This window comes from Emys orbicularis, chromosome 20 (genome assembly GCF_028017835.1).
Source record: "Emys orbicularis isolate rEmyOrb1 chromosome 20, rEmyOrb1.hap1, whole genome shotgun sequence".
NCBI classification, from domain to species: domain Eukaryota; kingdom Metazoa; phylum Chordata; order Testudines; family Emydidae; genus Emys; species Emys orbicularis.
This window is the reverse complement of record NC_088702.1, coordinates 21,916,954-21,938,505: the sequence shown is the minus strand read 5'-3', so window position 1 is coordinate 21,938,505 and position 21,552 is coordinate 21,916,954. Positions and strand designations below refer to the sequence as shown.

Below are 21,552 nucleotides of genomic sequence, written 5' to 3'. Positions count from 1 at the left end.
GGCAGCCGATCCCCACCTTGTGGCCCAGGTATGGCACCTCTGCCATCCCCACCTTGCATGTCCCAACTTTTACAGTCAGCCCTACATCCTGGAGGCGACTCAGCCCCTCTTCCCTGTAGCTTTCTCCACCTTCTGAAATAAAAAATTGTCTCCAATACATTCCAATCCCTCGTCTGATCTCATTTCAGCCCATCCGTGATTAATCCCCCAGCTGGAGATTTGGCTGCATCACGGACCCCAGCACCGATCTACTGCTTCCCCATCACCATGGAGGCTTCTCTTGTCATCTGCATCCTCGCTGCTCTCCTGGCTACGGATGAGTGGGGCTCTGCTTCTACAGAGGCTGATTTCCTAACTTCTCCCATGTAACAAAAGCCCAGCACAGCCTGTTGCTTGAAATGGTTTATTAAAGTAACTACAAAGCAGCAGCAGAATAACAGGGGCCAGGTCTGAATGGAAACAGCCCCTGAGGAGATGCCTGGAAGTTCCAAGTTCCCGTGGCGATGAGTGAACCAATCCTGGAACTGGGAGGTAATGGTTGGAGTTGGAATCCCTGAAAACGTGCCCTGACTGGTTAAATTCCCCAGCTGGCCAATGAACAAGGAGATTTTGGAAAGAGGACCTTCCACTGCGAGTTTGTCTGGAAGGAACCAGATTTGAATCTGAGTAAGGAGAGCACAAGATTTTAGGAACTGGATTTCTGTCTGCTCCTCAGCTTGGGGTCTGTCACTGTAGCTGCACTGGAGTCAGTGGGGCCAGATCCCCATCTGGTGTCAATCAAACCCAAGGGAAGGTGAGGGAGGGACAAATCCAGGTGGCTCATGTTCTCTCTCCTTCTCTAGGGGCCTGTCTGCAGTGTGAGGTTTGCGATGGACCAGGAACCAGCTGCACGGGCGACCTACAGACCTGCAGTGCTGGGGAAGACACTTGTGGCTTTGTTCTAATCAAATTCACATTGGGTAGGTGAGATGGACCCTAACCAACATGGGTCAGCAAACAGGCTGGGGAGCCAGGACGCCTGGGTCCTATCAGGCAGTTTGGTGGATTTGTCTCAACAGGGGTTGACTGGGAGCCAGAACACCTGGGTTCTATACCAGACCATGTGGCTAGCTCCCTGAAGAGGACTTAGGCTCAGCATTGCGATGCCAAACTCCCAGTGGTCTCCACAGACCACGGGTCAGGCGCCCGGTTCCCGTATGGTGCATGAGGAGTCCATTGAAATTTTCAGTTGTGGGAAATGATGGGGCAGGGGGTTCAGACAATAATTATTTAATGACAGCAGATGTTGAGATTCAATAAGTGTGATGGGGCACACTTGTCCCGCACTGGTACGGTGAGGGTTTACGCCACCCTCTGGGCTGAAGAGGCCACGCCCCCATGGCCTTGCTGGGCATGCTCCATCTGGAGACTAGGTATAAAAGGGAGCAGCTCAGCTCATTGAGAGCTGGCCACCGGAGGGGAAGGACCTTGGGCACAGGCTCCAGCTGAAGAGCAGTCCCAGCCCTTGTCTGCGGGAGCTGGAGATCCTGAGAGGCAGACTGGAAGTCTGTGGCCAGCAGAGTCCAAGGGAATCATCCACGCTGAGGAGCCCGGAGACCCCGATACCCCATGGACTGTGGCTTTGGGAGGGTGAACGAGTGGTATCTCCCACCCGAGTGAGGTCAGTGTGTTTCGGCGGGATTCCCCGCTGACCCAGTGGCGGACCACTTCAGCACTGTTAGGGCCCTGGTTCAGGGCCAGGTGGAGTTGGGTGGTCCCAGGCCCCCCTACCCAGGCCGCCGCCCCCACCTAGTGGCAACCCACCAGGTACTGGCCGCTAGACCACACTGCTCCCTGTCTGGAGGCCATGATATTGACTCTGGCTGCTAAGCCGCACTGTTCCACGTCGGGAGGCTGTTATATTGACTCTGGCCATCAGGCTGCAATGCCCTGAATACAAGGGCTGCTGTAACTGACCCTGGCCATTGGGCCGCACAACGTGAGAGGAGAGTGGCCATATTGACTTTTTCGCTTAGTCCTCACTACCTCAAAGACAAAGACTGGTCATAAGGATGCGACCGCGGGGAAGTAATTACCCCTTCCCACCCGAAGAGGGGACAGGGCACACTTGCCCCATGACTGTAAGTTAAAGCTTTATAACCTTAAAACACAAACTGTCAACATCAGCTACCAAATTATACAGCATAAATAGCCTTAGGTCAAACTCTAATATGTTCTGAAGAGCGTTATTCCTATTTTGCTGATCTGTAATTTCAATCAGCATCGATGAAAATATTTCATCGGTTTGTGGGTGTTCTATCCCTTTCTTAATGATTCCCAACATTCTGTTCGCTTTTTTGATGGCCGCTGCCCATTGAGTGGATGTTTTCAGAGAACTAGCCACAATGACTCCAAGATCTCTTTCTTGAGTGGTAACAGCGAATTTAGACCCCATCATTTTGTATGCATAGTTGGGATGATGTTTTCCAATGTGTATTACTTGGCACTCATCAACATTGAATTACATCTTCCATTTTCTTGCCCAGTCATGCAGTGTAGTGAGATTCCTTTGTAACTCTTCACGGTCTGCTTTGGGCTTAACTATCGAGTAATTTTGTGTAGTGTAAAAACTTTACCACCCCACTGCCCCTTTTCCAGATCATTTATGAATATATTGAATAGGACTGGTCCCAGTACAGATTCCTGGGGGACCTTGCTATTTACCTCTCTCCATTCTGAAAACTGCCTGTTTATTACTACCCTTTGTTTCCTATCTTTTAACCAGTTACCGATCCATGAGAGGACCTTCCCTCTTATCCCATGGCAGATTACTTTGCTTAAGAGCCTTTGGTGAGGGACCTTGTCAAAGGCTTTCTGGAAATCTAAGTACACTATATCCACTGGATCCCCCTTGTCCACATGCTTGTTGACCCCCTCAAAGAATTCTAGTAGATTGGTGAAGCATGATTTCCCTTTACAAAAACCATGTTGACTCTTCCCCGACAAATCGTGTTCATCCATGTGTCAGATAATTCTGTTCTTTACTATAGTTTCTACCAATTTGAAGTTAGGCTTACCAGTCTGCAATTGCCAGGATTCCTTTGGAGCCTTTTTTAAAAATTGGTGTCACTTTAGCTACCTACCAGTCATCTGGTTCAGAGGCTGATTTAAGCAATAGGTTATAGACCACAGTGAATGGTTCTGCAATTTCATATTTGAGTTCCTTCAGAACTTCCTTCCCCCTCCCCATGCCTCAGTTTACCCATGGGTAAAGTAAGGATAATGGCACATGGCCGTTGTGAGGAGGGCAGCAATGTAGTGGGAGTGAAAGGGAAATAAATCTCAGGCTTCTCCTTCCGTACAGTGAGAGAGAAGATGCAGTACATTTCCAAGCGCTGTGCGTCATCCAGCAAAATTAAAGCCACCCCCAGGACCATGAATTTTGGGAAGGCAATAACAGCAAGGATCAGCATCTCCTCTTGTGAGAGAGACAACTGCAGCCCAACCACTGTTAAAGGTACTGTGACAAAGTTCCTCCTCTACCTTGGTGGGTCCTGCGCTTATTGGCGGATTTGCTCGCTTCACGGATTCACCCTGTGGGTCAGGAAACAGTCCAGAGAACTTCCCCTCTGGTAGTAGCTATAGTCCAGGTCAATTCCTCCTGTGTTTGATCAGGAGTTGGGAGGTTTGGGGGGAACCCGGGCCCGCCCTCTACTCCGGGTTCCAGCCCAGGGCCCTGTGGACTGCAGCTGTCTAGAGTGCCTCCTGGTACAGTTGCACGACACCTACAACTCCCTGGGCTACTTCCCCATGGCCTCCTCCCAACACCTTCTTTGTCCTCACCACCGGACCTTCCTCCTGATGTCTGATAATGCTTGTAGTTCTCAGTCCTCCAGCAGTACGCCTACTCACTCTCAGCTTCTTGCACACCTCTTGCTCCCAGTTCCTCACACACACACACTTCCTCTCCTCTGGCTCCCTGGCTCCCCCTGGCTTGACTGAAGTGAGCCCTTTTATAGCATCAGAGGGGCCTTAATTAGAGTCAGGTGCTTAACTGCCTCACCTGACTCTTAGCAGGTTAATTGGAGTCAGGTGGTCTATTAACGTGGAGCAGCCCCAGCTCTGGTCCCTCAGGGAACAGAAAACTACATATCCAGTGGCCAGTATATCTCCCTTCTCCTACTCTGCTGTTCCCAACTGGTCTGGGGCTATCACAGTACATACCCCATCTTCTCTCCTCCCCATCCCTCTGCACCACCTGCTGTCTGGAACCTACCCCACATGAACTTCCGGAGGCTAGTCCTCCCACCCTGCAGGGGGAGGCCCATGGAATAACACTGAGACCCTGGGTGGATGGGAATTAACTGGATGGGTCTCAAAGATCTAACTTTGAACCCAGCTGACCCTACCTGTGGCAGGAGCCAGGGGTCCCTGCTGCAAACCTCTCCCCTGCCCCTGTTGCCTCCGGCGTCCCCAGAGCTACAGCTCCCCCTGCAGGGGGCACCCAGGGCTGAGCTGTGCTGCTCACCCTGCCCTGACGCCTCCTGGGGCTCGTCCCCCGAGCTGACTGCATTTGCTCCGCTTCTTCCCAGTGCCCCCGGCTGACACCGAACCCAATGGCCTGCACTGCCCAGCCTGTGTGGGTATGCACACTGATGAATGCAGTGGAAAGACCCTGGAGTGTACTGGAACCGAGACCAAATGCATCAACATCGCTGGGACTATACCACTGGGTAACTTCAATTCATTTATTCTCAGGTTATTTTTCCTTTGTTTAATTCAGTCACAGTTCAGGGCAACTGCACCTGTGGTCCCACAAGGACACCCACCCTAGGCTCTTGGCTCCTCCTGGCCAGAGGTTTCTTGAAGGCTGCACAGTCCCCTGCTGACACTGTGATAGCCCCAGCAAGCCAGACTGCCTAACAGGCCAGCACGTGCGCTGCGCATTCTCCACGGGGGGTTGAACAACATCACGGCCCACAGCTGTGAGCTACCCCACAGCGCGTCCTAAGCCATCACCTTCATTCTGAAAGCACTACGGAGAAACCATGGATTGAAAACAATGACAGAACCTGCAGGCTGGAAAGGTCACTTCAACTCCAGCCTGGGTCAAAACCCACAACTGGGTTTTCCTTGTGGTTACAAGTTCATAATGGTATCAGACTCAGCACCATAGCCCCGACGAATAGCTCATTCACTCCTGGGGCCTTTGTCACAGGTGACCGGCACACACCCGCCCCCTCCTTACGCCATAGCTTCGCAAGGCTGGGTTTTGAATAAGTGGAGGTGGGGAATGTGCATTAATCTCACCCTAGAGATTCCCAGGAAAATCAGGTTTCAGAGTAGCAGCTGTGTTAGTCTGTATCCGCAAAAAGAACAGGAGTACTTGTGGCACCTTAGAGACTAACAAATTGGCCAAACAGTCTCTACGCAAAAGAATAAATGGACACAAATCTGACATCAGGAATCATAACATTCTCTGGCCACTCAGTAACAGACTTGAAGGTGGCAATTTTGCAACAGAAAAGCTACAAAAACAGACTCCAACGAGAAACTGCTGAGTTGGAATTGATATGCAAACTAGATACTATCAATTTAGGCTTAAATAGAGACTGGGAATGGCTGAGCCATTACACACATTGAATCTATTTCCCCATGTTAAGAATCCTCACACCTTCTTGTCAAACTGTCTTAAATGGGCCATCTTGATTATCACTACAAAAGTTTTTTTTCCTCCTGCTGATAATAGCGCATCTTAATTAATTAGCCTCTTAGAGTTGGTTGGGCAACTTCCACCTTTTCATGTTCTGTATGTATATATATCTCCTCACTATATGTTCCATTCTGTGCATCCAATGAAGTGGGCTGTAGCCCACAAAAGCTTATGCTCAAATAAATTTGTTAGTCTCTAAGGTGCCACAAGTACTCCTGTTCTTTTTGCAGGAAAATCACTTACCACTTGTTCCAAGAGTCCATTTGTGCCTGGCACACTGGACCTTTGGACCCCCAGGTCTCACATCTTTCCCCAAATTCCTACTGTAGGACAGGATGCTGCGTGGGGTCCACCAGGTAAATGTATCAGCTGCACATCAGGACACCTGGGTCCTACTTTCAGCCCTGGCTCCTGTGTGATCCTGGGTCACTGTATTTCCCTTTCTGCACCTCTTTCCCTTTCCACCTTTTGCCCATATAGAGTTTAATCTGTAAACTCTTTGTTGTAGGGACTGGCTTAGTATTGGAAGTCCTCGATATGCCAGGTGCTGCACAGACACCGACCGAGATTGGAGACCGTTTTTGTGCCAGGCTGTCAAGGCTGTATCCCTACTTTGAACTTTAGGGTACAAATGTAGGGGCCTGCATGAAGACTTCTAAGCTTAACTACCAGCTTAGTTCTGGTCCGCTGCCACCATCCCAAAGCTAATTCCCTTTCCTGGGTAGCCTTGAGAGACCTTCACCAATTCCCTGGTGAATACAGATCCAAACTCCTTGGATCTTAAATAAGGAGAAATTGACCCTTCCCCCCTCCTTCCTTTCACCAACTCCTGGTGAATACAGATCCAAACCCCTTTTAGATCTTAAAACAAGGAGAAATTGACCCTTCCCCCCTCTTTCCTTTCACCAACTCCTGGTGAATACAGATCCAAACCCCCTTTGGATCTTAAAACAAGGAGAAATCAATCAGGTTCTTAAAAAGAAGGCTTTTAATGAAAGAAAAAGGTAAAAATCATCTCTGTAAAATCAGTATGGAAAATAACTTTACAGGGTAATCAAACTTAAAGAGCTCAGAGGACCCCCCTCTTCTGTCTTAGGTTCAAAGTACAGCAAACAAAAATAAACACTCTGGTAAAAGGTACATTTACTTTGTTGAGAAAACAAAGTAAATCTAAGACGCCTTGCCTGGCTTTTACTTACAATTTTGAAATAAGAGAGACTTGTTTAGAAAGATGGGGAGAACCTGGATTGATGTCTGGTCCCTCTCAGTCCCAAGAGCGAACAACCCCTTAAACAAAGGACACACACAAAAGCCTTTCCCCCCCCCCCCAGATTTGAAAGTATCTTGTCCCCTTATTGGTCCTTGGGGTCAGGTGTCAGCCAGGTTACCCGAGCTTCTTAACCCTTTACAGGTAAAAGGATTTGGAGTCTCTGGCTAGGAGGGATTCCATAGCACTGTACACAGGAGAGCTGTCACCCTTCCCTTTATAGTTATGACACAGGCATTGAACAAGTTCATAGTGACAGTCCTTGCCCCAAAGATCTTGTGATCTAAACAGGCAAAAGAAGGAGCATTCTCCCCGTTTTAGAGATGGGGAAACGGAAGCACAGAGCGATGAGGTGACTTGCCCAAGGTCACACAGGAAGGCTGTGGCAGGGCTGGGAATTGAGCCTAGTTTTCCTGAGTCACAACATGGTGCCTTAATTCTTCACAAAAACCTCTTAGAATCCCACGGAGCTGCTGCTTTGCTAGATGAGCAGTGGGGCTAATACAGGTCCAATCCGGGTGTCATTGGTGGGCTGTGGATCGGGGATGCCAGTGATTTGTTCATGGATGCACAGTGTCAGAACAGAGGAGAAGGGGGAGGCCATCCAGGGCCAGACAGGCTGGGGGGAGCAGAGCAGATGGAGGCTGTGGGGAAACTCAGCAATGCCTTGAGGAGCAGAGCTGAGGAGGGGGAGGCCGATGAGTCCTAGTCCCGCTCAAGGAGTGGCACTGCTCCCCTGACACCGATCACCTGCTTTTCCCACCCACACAGATGAACTCCCCCTATTGATTGTCGTGAAAGGCTGCACTACTGTGACCATCTGGTACTGGTTAGACGTGGATTCAGAGATCTTTGGAGAGGTCAGTACAGGTCTAACCAGGGCCAAATGCACAGCAGCCTCCGACACAGCCAGCACCACTCCAGGACCAGCCGGGCTCCTCTTCCCAGCCACAGCTGGGCTCCTCCTGCTGCAGCTTCTCTCCTGATTTCCCACCCAATGCAATGGCCACGGGCCCTCAGTGACACCCCTGCCACTTGCGTCTGCCCCTCTCTGCAGCCGCTCTCCCCTCTCAGGGACTCTGGGCTCCCGGCCAGATTTACTTCCCTTTTATTTTGTTGCACTGAATAAAACAAACCGGAAACCACATTTTTTGGAAATTTTGTATTTATTTCAATGGGAAAAAATTTAATTCTAGTGGGAGGGTCTGACAAGAAGCGGTTTCGTCTTAGAGTGACCCCTAGTGGTGAAATCAGGCAGCACAGGCTGGGGGCTATAAATTCTCAATAAAGCATCTTTTTATATCTAGGCTTTGCTGAATTTTATTTTTAGCTTTTTTTAAATTTCAATGGATAATATCAATGTTTATTTTTAAGCATTTTTCTATTTTTATAGATTTAAATTTTCACAGTTGTGGGAAATGATGGGGAGCAATAGTGATTTAATAACAGTAATGTAGAGATGAAGAATGAAATTTATTTTATTACTATTATTATTAAGACTTTATTAATATTTATTAATATTTATTAATGTTAAGACTTTATTTTGTATCAAATGAACAAACAGAATTTCATGAGTAAAGTTTTATGAATGAAACAGAGTTCATTCATAAAACTGGTTATCGCAATAACTGGCTAAATGGCAAGAAAGCTGCTCGTTAAGTCCCCGCAGTTCGCGCTCATTGAAAAAGTCTGCAGTTTGGTTCAATTACTGTCCGCTTGTTAGAGCCGTAGCTGTTCATTTGACTGCTCTTGCAGTTTCAATCCAATTGCTACTTGGATCACTGATCCTTGCTGTTTGGGTCACTGTTTTAACATGTAATTCCTGTTGACTGTTTGCCTCCCAACATTGTAAATTGTTCATGACACTGGTTTTGATAAGACTCCATATTGTAACCAAAACTCCATTTGGAAATGCTCACTCCATTTTGCAAAACCCTGCTGTAACCTTATTAACTTAGTTCAGATGTGTGAATGAGGTATGCATGGATAATAGAATCAACCTCCGGCCCCAGCCTGTCCTGAAAGTGAAAGGCAGACAACAGCCCTGACAAAGTGAGAAGAGCCCACTTCAAAAGAAAAGAACAAAGGTGCAATTGAAACAAGATCAAAGCCAGGGCCGAGGCTGAAAGTCACATCTGCAATTGATGGGTGATCAATCACACAGTACCCAGAGGCAACGTGATACAGACAGACCCATAGACTCTTGTTCAAACTAAAGCCTATAAAAAGGATGGGGGAGATGGGAGACTTTGGGTAACGTGCTGCTGACAACATCAAAGGGCATCGCTGTGTGCCGGACAGAGACCGGCTCTTCCTCGTGCCCGGCGTTCCTGGCCAGTTAGCCGTCCTGAGCTGCGAACCCAAGCTACAGACTCAAGCTATGTCCAGGACTGGTAACTATACAGCAGCTGCAGAACATTTGGGGGGGGTGTGTGTGTATGTGTGTGTGTCTCTGCTGCCCCCTGCTGGAAGGAAGGAGCCTTGCGCTCTCTCTCTCTCTGCGTATGTAGGTATTGGCTATAAATCAATTTGTGTTCTCATAATAAATATGTCATATTACCTTGTCCCCTGAAAAGATCCTGTGTATTTTTATCTGCATAACTGTAAATGTTGAGATTCAAAAAGTTGAAGCACAAATTGTCAACATCACCTGTCAAAATCTGCAAAGTGAAGAGCCTAAAATCAAACTCTAATAAGTTCTCAACAAGCATTTGTCTTACGAGGCCTATCACAAAATTTTGTTATTATCAAATATCTGTTCCTTGGTTTGGGTGTGTCTGGTGCAATTGATGTTTAGCGACATTTACTGATGAAAATCGTATCCTTCCAAACTACGTAAATCCATCACAACCAACTCCTGCCTCTTCTCCCACTGGCCATGCTCCTAGAGCAGGTGGACGTGAATTACAGGCCGCTTTGGAAACTGTCGGCCAAAGTCTGCGAGGGAGGTTTTGGTACAGAGCTGGGAACAGAGTTTTGGGAGGTGCAGGTTTGAATTCCTACCCTGGGAAGTAGTCTCATGCTATCTGCAACCAGCTCCCATCAAATGGCAGGGAGTCCCATTGGTTAACCCTGCTAATTCCCAGTGGCAGGGAGTCCCTCTGGTTAACACTGTCAATCCCAGTGGCAGAGAGTCTTGTGGGTTAACACTGCTACTCCCCAATACCGTAACAAAATGCTTAAGCATCACTTTAAACACGAGACTTCAGTGAGTTTGCTGCTCAGGGGTTTAAAGTTCTGCAGGCCTTGAAATGCTTTGCTGAACCAGGGCTCCAAAGAAGGGGGCAGACAGTCATCCAGGGGGTGCGTCCTGTGACGAGCTTTCAGATCAGTGAGAAAATGGAAGGTGAGAGCAGCCTCGCGACTTCGAAACGTGCCAAAGCTTTGTCTGGACTAGGGGAAAAGGGGTGCCTTGCTAACTGGCCTGGCCTGCGTTAGGATGTTAACACCGGTAACCTCACACACGTTAACAACACCACACCTTTCCTTCTAGTGCAGACAAAGCCCTTAAGTGTGTGTGTGTGTCCCTGCTGTGTGGGATGAGCCCTGCTCTGTGTGTGTGTGTGTCTCTGTCCCTACGGCCCCCTGCTGGAGGGGCTGAGCCCTGCAGTGTGTGTGTGTGTGTGTGAGTGTTGCCAACTTTCTAATCTCACAAAACCAAACACCCTAGACCCGCCCCTTCCCTGAGGCCCCGCCCGCTGCCCCGTCCATTCCCCCGAGGCCCCATCCCCCACTCACTACATTCCCCTTCCCTTGGTGGCTCGCTCTCCCCCACCCTCACTCACACTCACTGGGCTGGGGCAGGGGGTTGGGCGGCAATGGGGGTGTGAGGGCTCTGGCTAGGGCTGCAGGTTCTGGGGTGGGGCTGGGGATGAGGTGTTTGTACTGCAGGAGGAGGCTCTGTGAATCCTGGTGACTAAGGCATAGACCCAGCGCTGCACCTGACAGCAGGTCTGCTTATTCCGCCTGTGCAAACTGAGTGCTCCCCCACTTTGAGAGCAGCTCCTGCCCTGTCCCTACCAGGCTCCAGCCCTTGGGCTCTGAGTGACCGGCTCCTGCCCACAGGCCAGGGGTGCAGCCACTCTGCTCCTGCTGCAGGTCTCCAGCCTTTCATCTCTGACCGAAGCCCAGGGCCATTCTGGGCAACTACTCCTCAACCTCCAGGACTCCCATCTCCTGGGGCTCATCCACTGCCCTCCCCATTCAGCATCTGCAGGAGACCTGTGCTGCCAAGATGCCCAGGCTGAGGGGCCAGCAGGGCACAGACCACACCTAGCTTTGCTCTGGCTTCGTGGCCAACGTTACCTGCCCTGTCTCTTAGGCCTCTTGCTGCCTGGCCAACATCAGCACTGGGGTGAGAGGAGCGACAGCAGCCACCCCACATGAGGCGGAGTTGACTCTGGCAGTAAGAGGGGAATTCTTTGGAGAACTCTGCCAGAGCAAGCCCATCCCTTGGCCCTAGAAAGCTAGATGGGCCCATGGCCTTGGGCGCCTCCTGTGCTGGTTTAACCGGAGCGGGTATTCCTGTGCCAGGCTGTGTGGACACTCCTATCTTGGAAGCAACGTGGCTAGAATGGAGTTAGCTAAATTGGGTTTGTTACCAGCCATAGCTGACTCCACCCTAAGCCAGGTTTATTCCACCGTCAGACCATCCACACAGACCTGCACCAAAATACCCACATCACCGCTGGGAATCCCATTTAGCTGAACCGTCTGCATCTGTGCAGGCCAGTCTGATTCTGCCCTGCTCCTGCACCCTCCCCCAGCAGAACACCCTCCCATCTATCTGCTGCCCGTGAGCAGATCACACCTGATCTTATCAGCTGCTGAGCTGGCCACAGAGTTAGGTGGTAAATGCCCTGATAAGACTGCTGCAGTTCTCTGTCTTTAGGAAATGGAGGCCGAGCTCTGAGAATGCACCGCTTGGTTCACAGTGCAGCACGGCTTCTTTGCTGTTTGCTCTGGCTCCCCATTGAACACAGAGTTTAGGCCACTTGCCCTCACTTTCAAAGCCCTGCTTGACACTGGCCCCACCTGCCTGAGATATCGGCTTTCTTCCTCCTCAGCCATGACTTCCCACAACAGCTGCTAACTGACGGGGGGAGACTAACAATTGGGTTTGACAGAGTCCTCACGGGAACCAGACCCAGACTGCGCAGCTCGCTGGCAGAGGAAACCAGGATGGCCAGCCTGGCTGCCTTTAAAGCTAATGCAAATCCCATCATTGTTGCCAGCACCACACTCCTGCTCTTCTGCATTCAGGAGCAGCCAGAGGCTGCCTATGGCAAGCAGGGAAGAAAGACAGAGAGGCCCTGGATGCCATTATTTTCTGCTGGGAGACGCTCAGATACTACAGTGATGGGCCCAATTCAGATGAGAGAACATGGATGTGAAATGCTGCAGCATCAGCATGGGAGCACATTACACTTGCTCTGAGCTCATGCACCTTTCTATTTTCCTCAGCAGGATTTGCCTTCCAATTTTTAAAGGCTGCCTTTTTGCCCCTGACCGCTTTTACTCTGTTGTTTAGCCACGGGGCCCTCTCACTATGTCACGGGTAACATTTCATTTGAGCGTCTATGACTCTGCTTCACAGAGCTTTACACGGGACACATTTCATTTCGTGTTGCGTCATTTCCTGCTGTGTATTTGAAACACTCTGGTTTGGAAATGGCCAGCAGGGCAGGTCTGTTTCCTGCCAGTCTATGGCGTGCTAACAAGGTGGAAAGCTCCGGGGGCTGATTTAATATTTCTTTACTGGCATGAGTAAAAGAAAATACTGCTTAGGGCCGTGCAAGCTTCAGGCACTTTGCTGACTCCTGCTCCCTGGGATGTGGAGTTGACATCTCAAGCCCCTGGCGAAATTAACCAGACAAATGAATTCACATCAAGGCCCATCTCAGTACTGCTCCCCACTGCTGTATGCTTTGAAAATCTATCTCAGCACTGGTGCTTCTGGCAAAGGCAGAAATACTGAGCTGTGTTGCCTCCCACGTCAGCCACAAGAGATCAGAACCAGATTATGCAGCTCCACACAGAGCTGTGCTTTGAGCTGTCCCTCCTGTTCTGCTGCAAAAGCCACCAGGCTGCATTGCTGAAGCAATCGGGTTGGAAAGTGCCAGGATCTGCGTCACCATGAATTAAAATAACAAAATAGACCAAACTTGGCAATGCTGCACATGAGCTGTTGTGTATGGGGCACAGATTACACGTCTGGAATTGTCAGGCCAAGATTTCAGAGAAGCGCTCTCTGTTATTGCCAGGTGCAGTCGATTTAGAACTAGCATCTTATGTCGCTGAGTCACGTGTCCCATGGCTCAGTCACCACTGAATGGTGGAAGTACAGTTCTGTCCTGATTCCAAATCCTGCTGTTACTGGAATGGCAGGGAGCCCTCTGAGAGACTTTCCGGTACTGCTGAGGCCAGAGCAGAATGATAGCACAGTCAGTGGCTGTCTTCATGTACGTTTTCCAACACAAAAAGCAGCAGCATACTTTTAGTGACAATGACTTTCAAGATGACAGTGTGTGCCTCCTCTGTAACAAGCTGCAGCCACTCTGCTGCACAAAATGGCAGCTGTCTCTGAAGCCTATAGGCTCCTATCTCCTAAAGGCTCCTATCCCATGTAAAGGTATGGTACAGAGAACCCAAAACCATAACGGTTACATAGCTATGTGTCCCTGGGTTATATGTGGTCCTGATGTTGCTATTTGCACCTGTGCAAAGGGGGTGTCATAGAATATCAGGGTTGGAAGGGACCTCAGGAGGTCATCTAGTCTACTCCCCAACACAGGCCCAAGCCCCAATTTTTGGTCCAGATCCCTAAACAGCCCCCTCAAGGATTGAGCTCATAGCCCTGGGCTTAGTAGGTCAATGCTCAAACCACTGAGCTATCCCTCCCCCCACAATAGGGCTGTGGGGACTCGAACCCAGCTTTGAAGAGCCTGGGATAGCTGACAGTCCCCCTGTGCCACCAGGAGCTTGTCATTTGCTACCAAACTGCAGGATAGAGCATTACAACCACTGTGCACAGCCATAAGTGATGGCACAAGGCAGAGCCAGGCCCCGAATTTCTGCCTTTCCTGTGAGAAGGCAACAGCACTTTGCATTGACTCATTAGCTGCTATTCAGTAAAACTGTAACAGACTTGTCATTAGAGGTCGTTGGGACAGTGACCAGCCCTACCTGTGTGTTTGTGTAGTATACAGCACAGCAACGTCCTGATCCTGACTAGTTCCTTTGGGCATGATGGCAACGCATGTCAGAATACTCCTAATTAATAATGGCATGTCTGACTACAGGCAAGAGGGCAGAATCTGTCTGCCTCATTCTTTATTGCATTCCATTGAGAATTTTTCTCAAATAAATGCATTAAAATTATTCATGCCCATTGACAAAGCTCTCTGGACTTTCTTTCATAACATTGTTTTTTGCTGCCCGATTCATACGAGAGAATTGCATCTGCAAAGCTAACATCTGGCCCTCACCATCGTCATTATGTTCCCATTACGCCTCTGGCGTTTAGGGCAGTGATGAAGCTCCTCCACTCCTGTCTGTTTCCGGCAAGTCTTTCAATGGTTCCCCAGCTGTGCCCCAGGTTTTTCAGCTCCGCTTCCACAGCTCTTCGCCATGTTGTTTTCGGGCAGCCTCGTTTTTGCTTGCCTTCAGGTGTCCGTCTTATTGCTACTCTGGTGATGGAATCACATGACCGATCCATCTCCAACGCCTCTTGGCAATGATGGGGCTCAGATCCTCTTGGCTGCACTGTGTCAATAGATCTTGGTTTGAGATTGTTCTGGGCCAAAAGATATGGAGGCACAGGATTAGCAGGGTTCAGAAAAAATCTGGATGTTTATATGGAGGACCTGACTATCCAGAAATATAATAGGAAAGATTGAAACAAAAAAAAACAGACAAAAACCACCCCAGAATTTTGGAAGGGATAGAAACTTCCTGATTCAGGGCATGAACCAACCTCTAGTTAAAGGGATCAGCGTGAGCCATTTCCTAGGGCATGTCCCATAACTGCTCCTGCGGGCCCCTTGCTCCTTCCTCCGGAGCAGCTGGTGATGGCCATTGTCAGAGACAGGATTCTGAGCTAGAGGGACCCTAGTCTCACCCACTCTGGCAGCCCCTCTGCTTGTCCGTTAATTAATGAAGGTGAAACTAACGAAGCAGTGGTTTTGTGAAATCATAGCTTTCTGTTTATAGTGAGAACTATGACATGATTTCCTGTGCATGGAATGTCTGGCTGGGCTCTGGAAATGATTTGATTCTTTTAAATAAATAAACATTTTGGACTGTTTCTATGTCTTGAATTATCTCAGTATAAATCACTATTTGGCAAAAATGACAAATTGTCCCTTCATTGCCAGCAAATAATCCTCCTCCCCACAAAATAACATGAGCATTGGTGCTCTTTGTGTGTCAGTCTCTTTAACAGAAACTGACCGCAGAGGCGGTGACACAAGGGTCGGGGATACACAGGCATTCCCAGCCCCAGCTCCAAGGGGGTAGCTTTGGAATCCTATGTGCCCTGTTGGTCAGTGAATGTGATGGGCGGTCACGTCCAGAGATAGAAGAGACAAGACAACACAACTAATCTGGGGCACTTGGATCATATGCTAAGGCGCTATGGCTTAGAGCAGCGGTTCTCAAACTTCATTACACCGCGACCCTCTTCAGGCAACAAAAACTTACTATGTGACCCCAGGAGGGATTACCGAAGCCTGAGTCCACCCAAGCAGGGGGGCCAAAGCCCGAGCCCAACTGCCTGTAACCTGAGCCCAGCCAGTTTTGGCCCTGGGCGGTGGGGCTTGGACTTCAGCCCTGGGCCCCAGCAAGTCTAATGCCAGCCCTGGCAACCCCATTAAAATGGGGTCATGATCCACTTTGGGGTCCCGACCCACAGTTTGAGAACCACTGGCCTAGAGGAACGACAGTTTACTCACTCTTGTAAATTTATCGTAACGTGATTTTGGCCCTTGTTGCAGGCAGACTCACAATACTGCACACAAGATTGGGAAGCCAAATGAGAAACAGTGCCCTGGCACCAAGGGGAAGGGACAATGAATTGCAAGCCCAAAGACCAGTCCTATCCCAGCTCTTCCACTAATGGCTGGAGATACTTGCTACTAGCAGTGGCAGATGGGCCACATGCCATTGTCTCAGCCTAACATCCCTTTCATAAACTTATCAAGCTCAGTCTTGAAGCTAGTTAGTTTTTTTGCCCCCACTGCTGCCCTTGGAAGGCTGCTCCAGAACTTCATTCCTCTGATGGTTAGAAACTTTTACCTAACTTCAAGCCAACATTTATTGATGGCCAGTTTATATCCATTTGTTCTTGTGCACCACTGGCGTGGAACTTAAACTTCCCCTCCCTGGTATTTATCCCTCTGGTGTATTTATAGAGACCGATCATATCTCCCCTCAGCCTTTGTTTGGTTAGGCTAAAGAAGGCAAGCTCCTTAAGTCTCCTCTCATAAGGCAGGTTTTCCATTTTTCGGATCATCCTCGTAGCCCTTCTCTGCACCTGTTCCAGTTTGAATTCATCTTTCTTGAACACGGGAGACTAGGTCTGCACACAGTGTTCCAGATGAGATCTCACCAGTGCCTTGTATAATGGTATCTTTGCTATCTCTACTGAAAATCCCTTGCCTGATGCTTCCTAAGATTGCATTAGCCTTTTTCATAGCTGCATCACCTTGGCGGCTCATAGTCAACCTGTGATCGACCAACACACCCAACTCTTTCTCTTCCTCCTTTGCTTCCAACTGATACGCCCCCAGTTTATAGCAAAAATTCTGACTAATCCCTAAGTGCATGATCTTGTACTTTACACTATTAAATTCCATCCCATTTCTATTACTCCAGTTTTCAAAAAGAGCGAGGAGTACTTCTGGCACCTTAGAGACTAACAAATTTATTTGGGCATAAGCTTTCATGGGCTAAAACCCACTTCATCAGAAGCATGGAGTGGAAAATATAATCAGGATGGCCTATTTCAAACAGTTGACAAGAAGGTGTGAGTAACAGTAGGGGGGAAATTAGCATGGGGAAATAGTTTTTAGTTTGTGTAATGACCCATCCACTCCCAGTCTTTATTCAAGCCTAATTTAATGGTGTCCAGTTTGCAAATTAATTCCAGTTCTGCAGTTTCTCGTTGAAGTCTGCTTTTGAAGTTTTTTTGTTGAAGAATTGCAACTTTTAGGTCTATAATTGAGTGACCAGGGAGGTTGAAGTGTTCTCCGACTGGTTTTTGTATGTTATAAATCTTGACATCTGATTTGTGTCCATTTATTCTTTTGTGTAGAAACTGTCCAGTTTGGCCAATGTACATGGCAGAGGGGCATTGCTGGCACATGATGGCATATATCACATTGGTAGATGTGCAGGTGAACGATGGTGTGGCTGATTTGGTTAGGTCCTATGATGGTGTCCCTTGAATAGATATGTGGACAGAATTGACAACAGGGTTTGTTGCAGGGATAGGTTCCTGGGTTAGTGTTTTTGTTTTTGTTGTGTGATGTCTAGTTGCTGGTGAGTATTTGCTTCAGGTTGGGGGGCTGTCTGTAAGCAAGGACTGGCCTGTCTCCCAAGATCTGTGAGAGGGATGGATCGTCCTTCAGGATAGGTTGTAGGTCCTTGATGATGCGCTGGAGAGGTTTTAGTTGGGGGCTGAAGCTGACAGCTAGTGGTGTTCTGTTATTTTCTTTGTTGGGCCTGTCCTGTAGTAGGTGACTTCTGGGTACTCTTCTGGCTCTGTCAATCTGTTTCTTCACTTCACTTCAACAGGTGGGTATTGTAGTTTTAAGAATGCTTGATAGAGATCCTGTAGGAGTTTGTCTCTGTCTGAGGGATTGGAGCAACTGCGGTTGTATCTTAGAACTTGGCTGTAGACAATGGATTGTGTGATGTAGTCTGGGTGAAAGCTGGAGGCATGTAGGTAAGTATAGCGGTCAGTAGGTTTCCGGTATAGGGTGGTGTTTATGTGACTATCGCTTATTTGCACTGTAGTGTCCAGGAAGTGGATCTCTTGTGCGGACTGGTCCAGGCTGAGATTGATGGCGGGTTGGAAATTGTTGAAATCCTGGTGGAATTCTTCCTTCCCATGGGTCCAGATGATGAAGATGACATCAATGTAGCGCAAGTAGAGTAGGGCTGTTAGGGGACAAGAGCTACAAATAATAAATAATGATTAAAACCAAACAACTCCTGTTTTTTCCATATTTCCCCTGCCTCCTTCAGTGTCCGGGCCAGATACGCAAGGGGCAGAGTAAAGGTTGCATAGGCTACCATAAATGTGTTCAGAGTCCTCCACTGGGGACACCATGCCACACTCAGGTATGATCACTGGTGGGTCATCCTTTGCCTGTTCTATGGTCAGACACAACAATTGGTTACCCAAATCAAGAACACATCCCTGTTTGTATAGGAAATCAGTTTCCAACAGGCAATTTCTTGGGTCTGCTAATTTCATCAACACAAAGGTATGAACCTTTCTTAGGTGACCTATCTGTACGTCCGTGGATTTAGAAAGTGTGGTAACAAGCTGATTGCTTGCAAAAGTTGCAAGTGTTTCCGTATGCCCTGATGACAGAGAAGAGGATCTAGGATCCTTGACATGGATAATGCTAATTGCTGCCCCCGTATCTATAATAAAATTCCTGTGGTGGCCCCCCACCACTGCAGATACTGTGGGTCTCCCACTTGCATCCCTGCCTAAAGGGGCTATGACTACGCATGGGGCCGGTTGGCGTCATGACGAGTAATTTGTAGAGTATGCAGACAAATAATCTATGGGTTCTCCTTCTATCTCTCCGGAGGTAGCCAACTCTGGAGGAGGAGAGGCTGGCCACCGGAGAGAAGAAAATGGGTCAACGGTTCGAGGGTGCTGGGCCTTGGCCTTCCATTACACTGCTCTACAGCCAAAATGCTTCTGAAATAAATGTAGTCAAACTTTACTAATTCTGGGTCACTGAGAACGAAAATGATGCTTAAAATTGTTGATTGGCTCTAGTTTTCAAGATATGCTATTGGGTCAGTATATACGACCCTTGACTTTGGAATGGCGGAGGATAAGTGAGTTATAAAGGGAAGGGATCTCAATTTAAACCAGAAATGACTAAAACACATCTTTGACTGGATCTATGAATAAATCTATGACTCGGTTTGGACAGTACTTGCTTTTTAGGCAAAACAATGAATGATGCAATCTGAAGCTGGTATTGCGTCATACATGATATGAATTGCATCATTTTATTCCTAGAAGTCATGGATGATGCAATCATAATGAAGCTTACATCACTCTGCTGAACAAATTGCCCTATGTCAGCTCTAGAAATCATACAGTGTCGTGCTCTCTTATTTGTCAGTGTTCGATTTTGCAAAGGGACACATTTCTGTTTAGCCAAAGTGAGCAGAAATGCCTCGTACTTGTGTGAACAGTGCAGATAACTTCTGCTATGTTTGTGGTGAAGTGACTTTTGCATCACAAAAGCGCAGTATAACCACTATGGTTAAGAAAGCCTATCACCTTTATTTTGGCTGCAAAATTGGAGATCAGGACAAGAGGTGGGCCCCACACATATGCTGCAACACTTGTGCAACAAATCTTCGCCAGTGGTTGAACAGGAAAAGGAAATCTATGCCTTTTGCAGTGCCAATGATTTGGAGAGAGCCAACAGATCATACCAGCAATTGTTACTTCTGCATGGTGCCTCCAGTTGGGAAAGGTGTGTCAAAGAAGAAAAAGTGGACTGTGCATTATCCAAACATTCCATCAGCTATACGCCCAGTACCCCACGGAGAAGGACTGCCGGTTCCTGATGCACCAGAATCATTCTCACTTGAGTCAGACGAGGAAGAGGAAGAGGATGAAACTTCTGGTCCTGAACCATCAATGTCACAGGACCCACATTTTCTCCCATCCTCCTCCTCTGAACCACACCTCATAACACAAGGTGAACTGAATGACCTTGTCAGGGATTTGGAACTACCCAAGAGTAAGGTAGAGCTGTTGGGCTCCAGACTACAGCAGTGGAATCTCCTGGCAGGTGATGTTAGGGTTTCCATGTTCCGTGACCGTCAAAAGGATCTTGTCCCATTCTTCTTCATGGAAGGTGATCTTGTAGCCTGCAACAACATCGATGGTGTGATGGCAGCCCTCAACATCGTTCACGATCCAGATGAGTGGAGACTGTTCATTGATTCATCGAAGACGAGTCTTAAAGCTGTTTTACTGCATTATGGCAATGTTTTGCCATCAATTCCAGTTGGTCATGCAGTCCATATGAAGGAAACCTATGACAACATGAAACAACTTTTGAGGTGCATAAACTATGACCAACATCAGTGGCAGCTTTGTGGCGATTTGAAGGTTGTTGCTCTCTTGCTTGGTCTGCAGACTGGATACACGAAGTACTGCTGTTTTCTCTGCGAATGGGATAGTCGTGCAAGAGATTCCCACTACATCAAGAAAGATTGGCCACTCCGACAGTCATTGGAGCCTGGGAGGAAAAGTGTTCAGCATCCACCATTTGTTGAATCAAGGAAGATTTTGTTATCACCCTTACACATCAAGCTGGGTCTGATGAAGAACTTTGTCAAAGCCATTGACAAAACACAAGCAGCTTTCAAGTACCTCCGTGGAAAATTTCCAAGGTTAAGTGAAGCTAAGATAAAGGAAGGTGTCTTTGTTGGTCCTCAGATTCGTGAGCTTCTTCGAGATGATGCATTTGACCATGCACTGCGTGGCAAGGAACAGACGGCATGGAAAGCCTTCCAGTTAGTGGCAATACATTTTCTCGGAAAAAACAAGGCAGACAACTACAGGTTGTTGGTGGAAAACCTCCTCAAGGCATACAAAAGCCTTGGTTGCAACATGTCACTAAAGATACATTTTTTGCACTCTCATCTAGATTTTTTTCCACCGAACTGCGGAGCAGTGAGAGACGAGCACGGTGAGCGATTTCACCAGGACATTGCAACAATGGAGAAACGCTATCAGGGCAAATGGAGCCCATCAATGCTTGCAGACTATTGCTGGACAGTGACAAGAGATGCTCCATTTAATGAATACAAGAGACAAGCCAAGAAGCGCCGAGTAGACACTGAATAGGACTAAACTATGTACATAATAGTGTTTTGCCCTTTGTTTCATAATAAATTTTATTTATATAACCCTTTTGCTGATTTTTAAAGTGTTACATAAACAGGACAGGTGAAATATTATCATGTAAAGCAACCATAAACACATGAAAAGACCTAGGTTTACAATTTATGATTAAAACTCTACTATCTACACAATATACATAGACATAAAATGTAAAAACTTAAATATCTTAGAAACAGTAGCCAATCAGTTGTTTTAATTGTCATATTTGAATTCAGCACATCAAAATACATAATAAATAGCACATTTTATCTCTGAAGCAGACGGCTTCTCAAAAATTGTAGACCAGTGTTATCAGCTCATTCACGCGTGCTGGGAGTTCCTGGATAGCCCGTCGTTGAGCCTCAAGCGTCTGCTGCACTGTTTTCAACATCATTACAACTGAGTCCTCATCTCTGTGGGGAGGTGGTGACTTGGATC

General features: G+C 47.9%; 1 protein-coding gene across 1 annotated transcript; it reads left to right on the top strand.

The window, feature by feature from the left end:
• The first annotated feature begins 312 nt into the window (after nucleotides 1–312).
• On the top strand, nucleotides 313–6,374 carry LOC135892510 (phospholipase A2 inhibitor 31 kDa subunit-like). The gene is made up of 5 exons (XM_065420302.1): nucleotides 313–531; nucleotides 843–959; nucleotides 3,344–3,496; nucleotides 4,572–4,712; nucleotides 6,201–6,374. The coding sequence occupies exons 1-5, from the start codon at nucleotides 504–506 to the stop codon at nucleotides 6,314–6,316; spliced, it is 555 nt and encodes a 184-aa protein (XP_065276374.1). The 5' UTR covers nucleotides 313–503; the 3' UTR covers nucleotides 6,317–6,374.
• Nucleotides 6,375–21,552: the final 15,178 nt, after the last annotated feature.

Coding starts and splice junctions, on each gene's coding strand:
- LOC135892510 (XM_065420302.1), top strand. CDS start 504: ATGAGTGAACCAATCCTGGAACTGGGAG. Junction 3,497..4,571: donor CAGCCCAACCACTGTTAAAG/GTACTGTGACAA, acceptor GCTTCTTCCCAG/TGCCCCCGGCTGACACCGAA. Junction 4,713..6,200: donor CGCTGGGACTATACCACTGG/GTAACTTCAATT, acceptor TCTTTGTTGTAG/GGACTGGCTTAGTATTGGAA.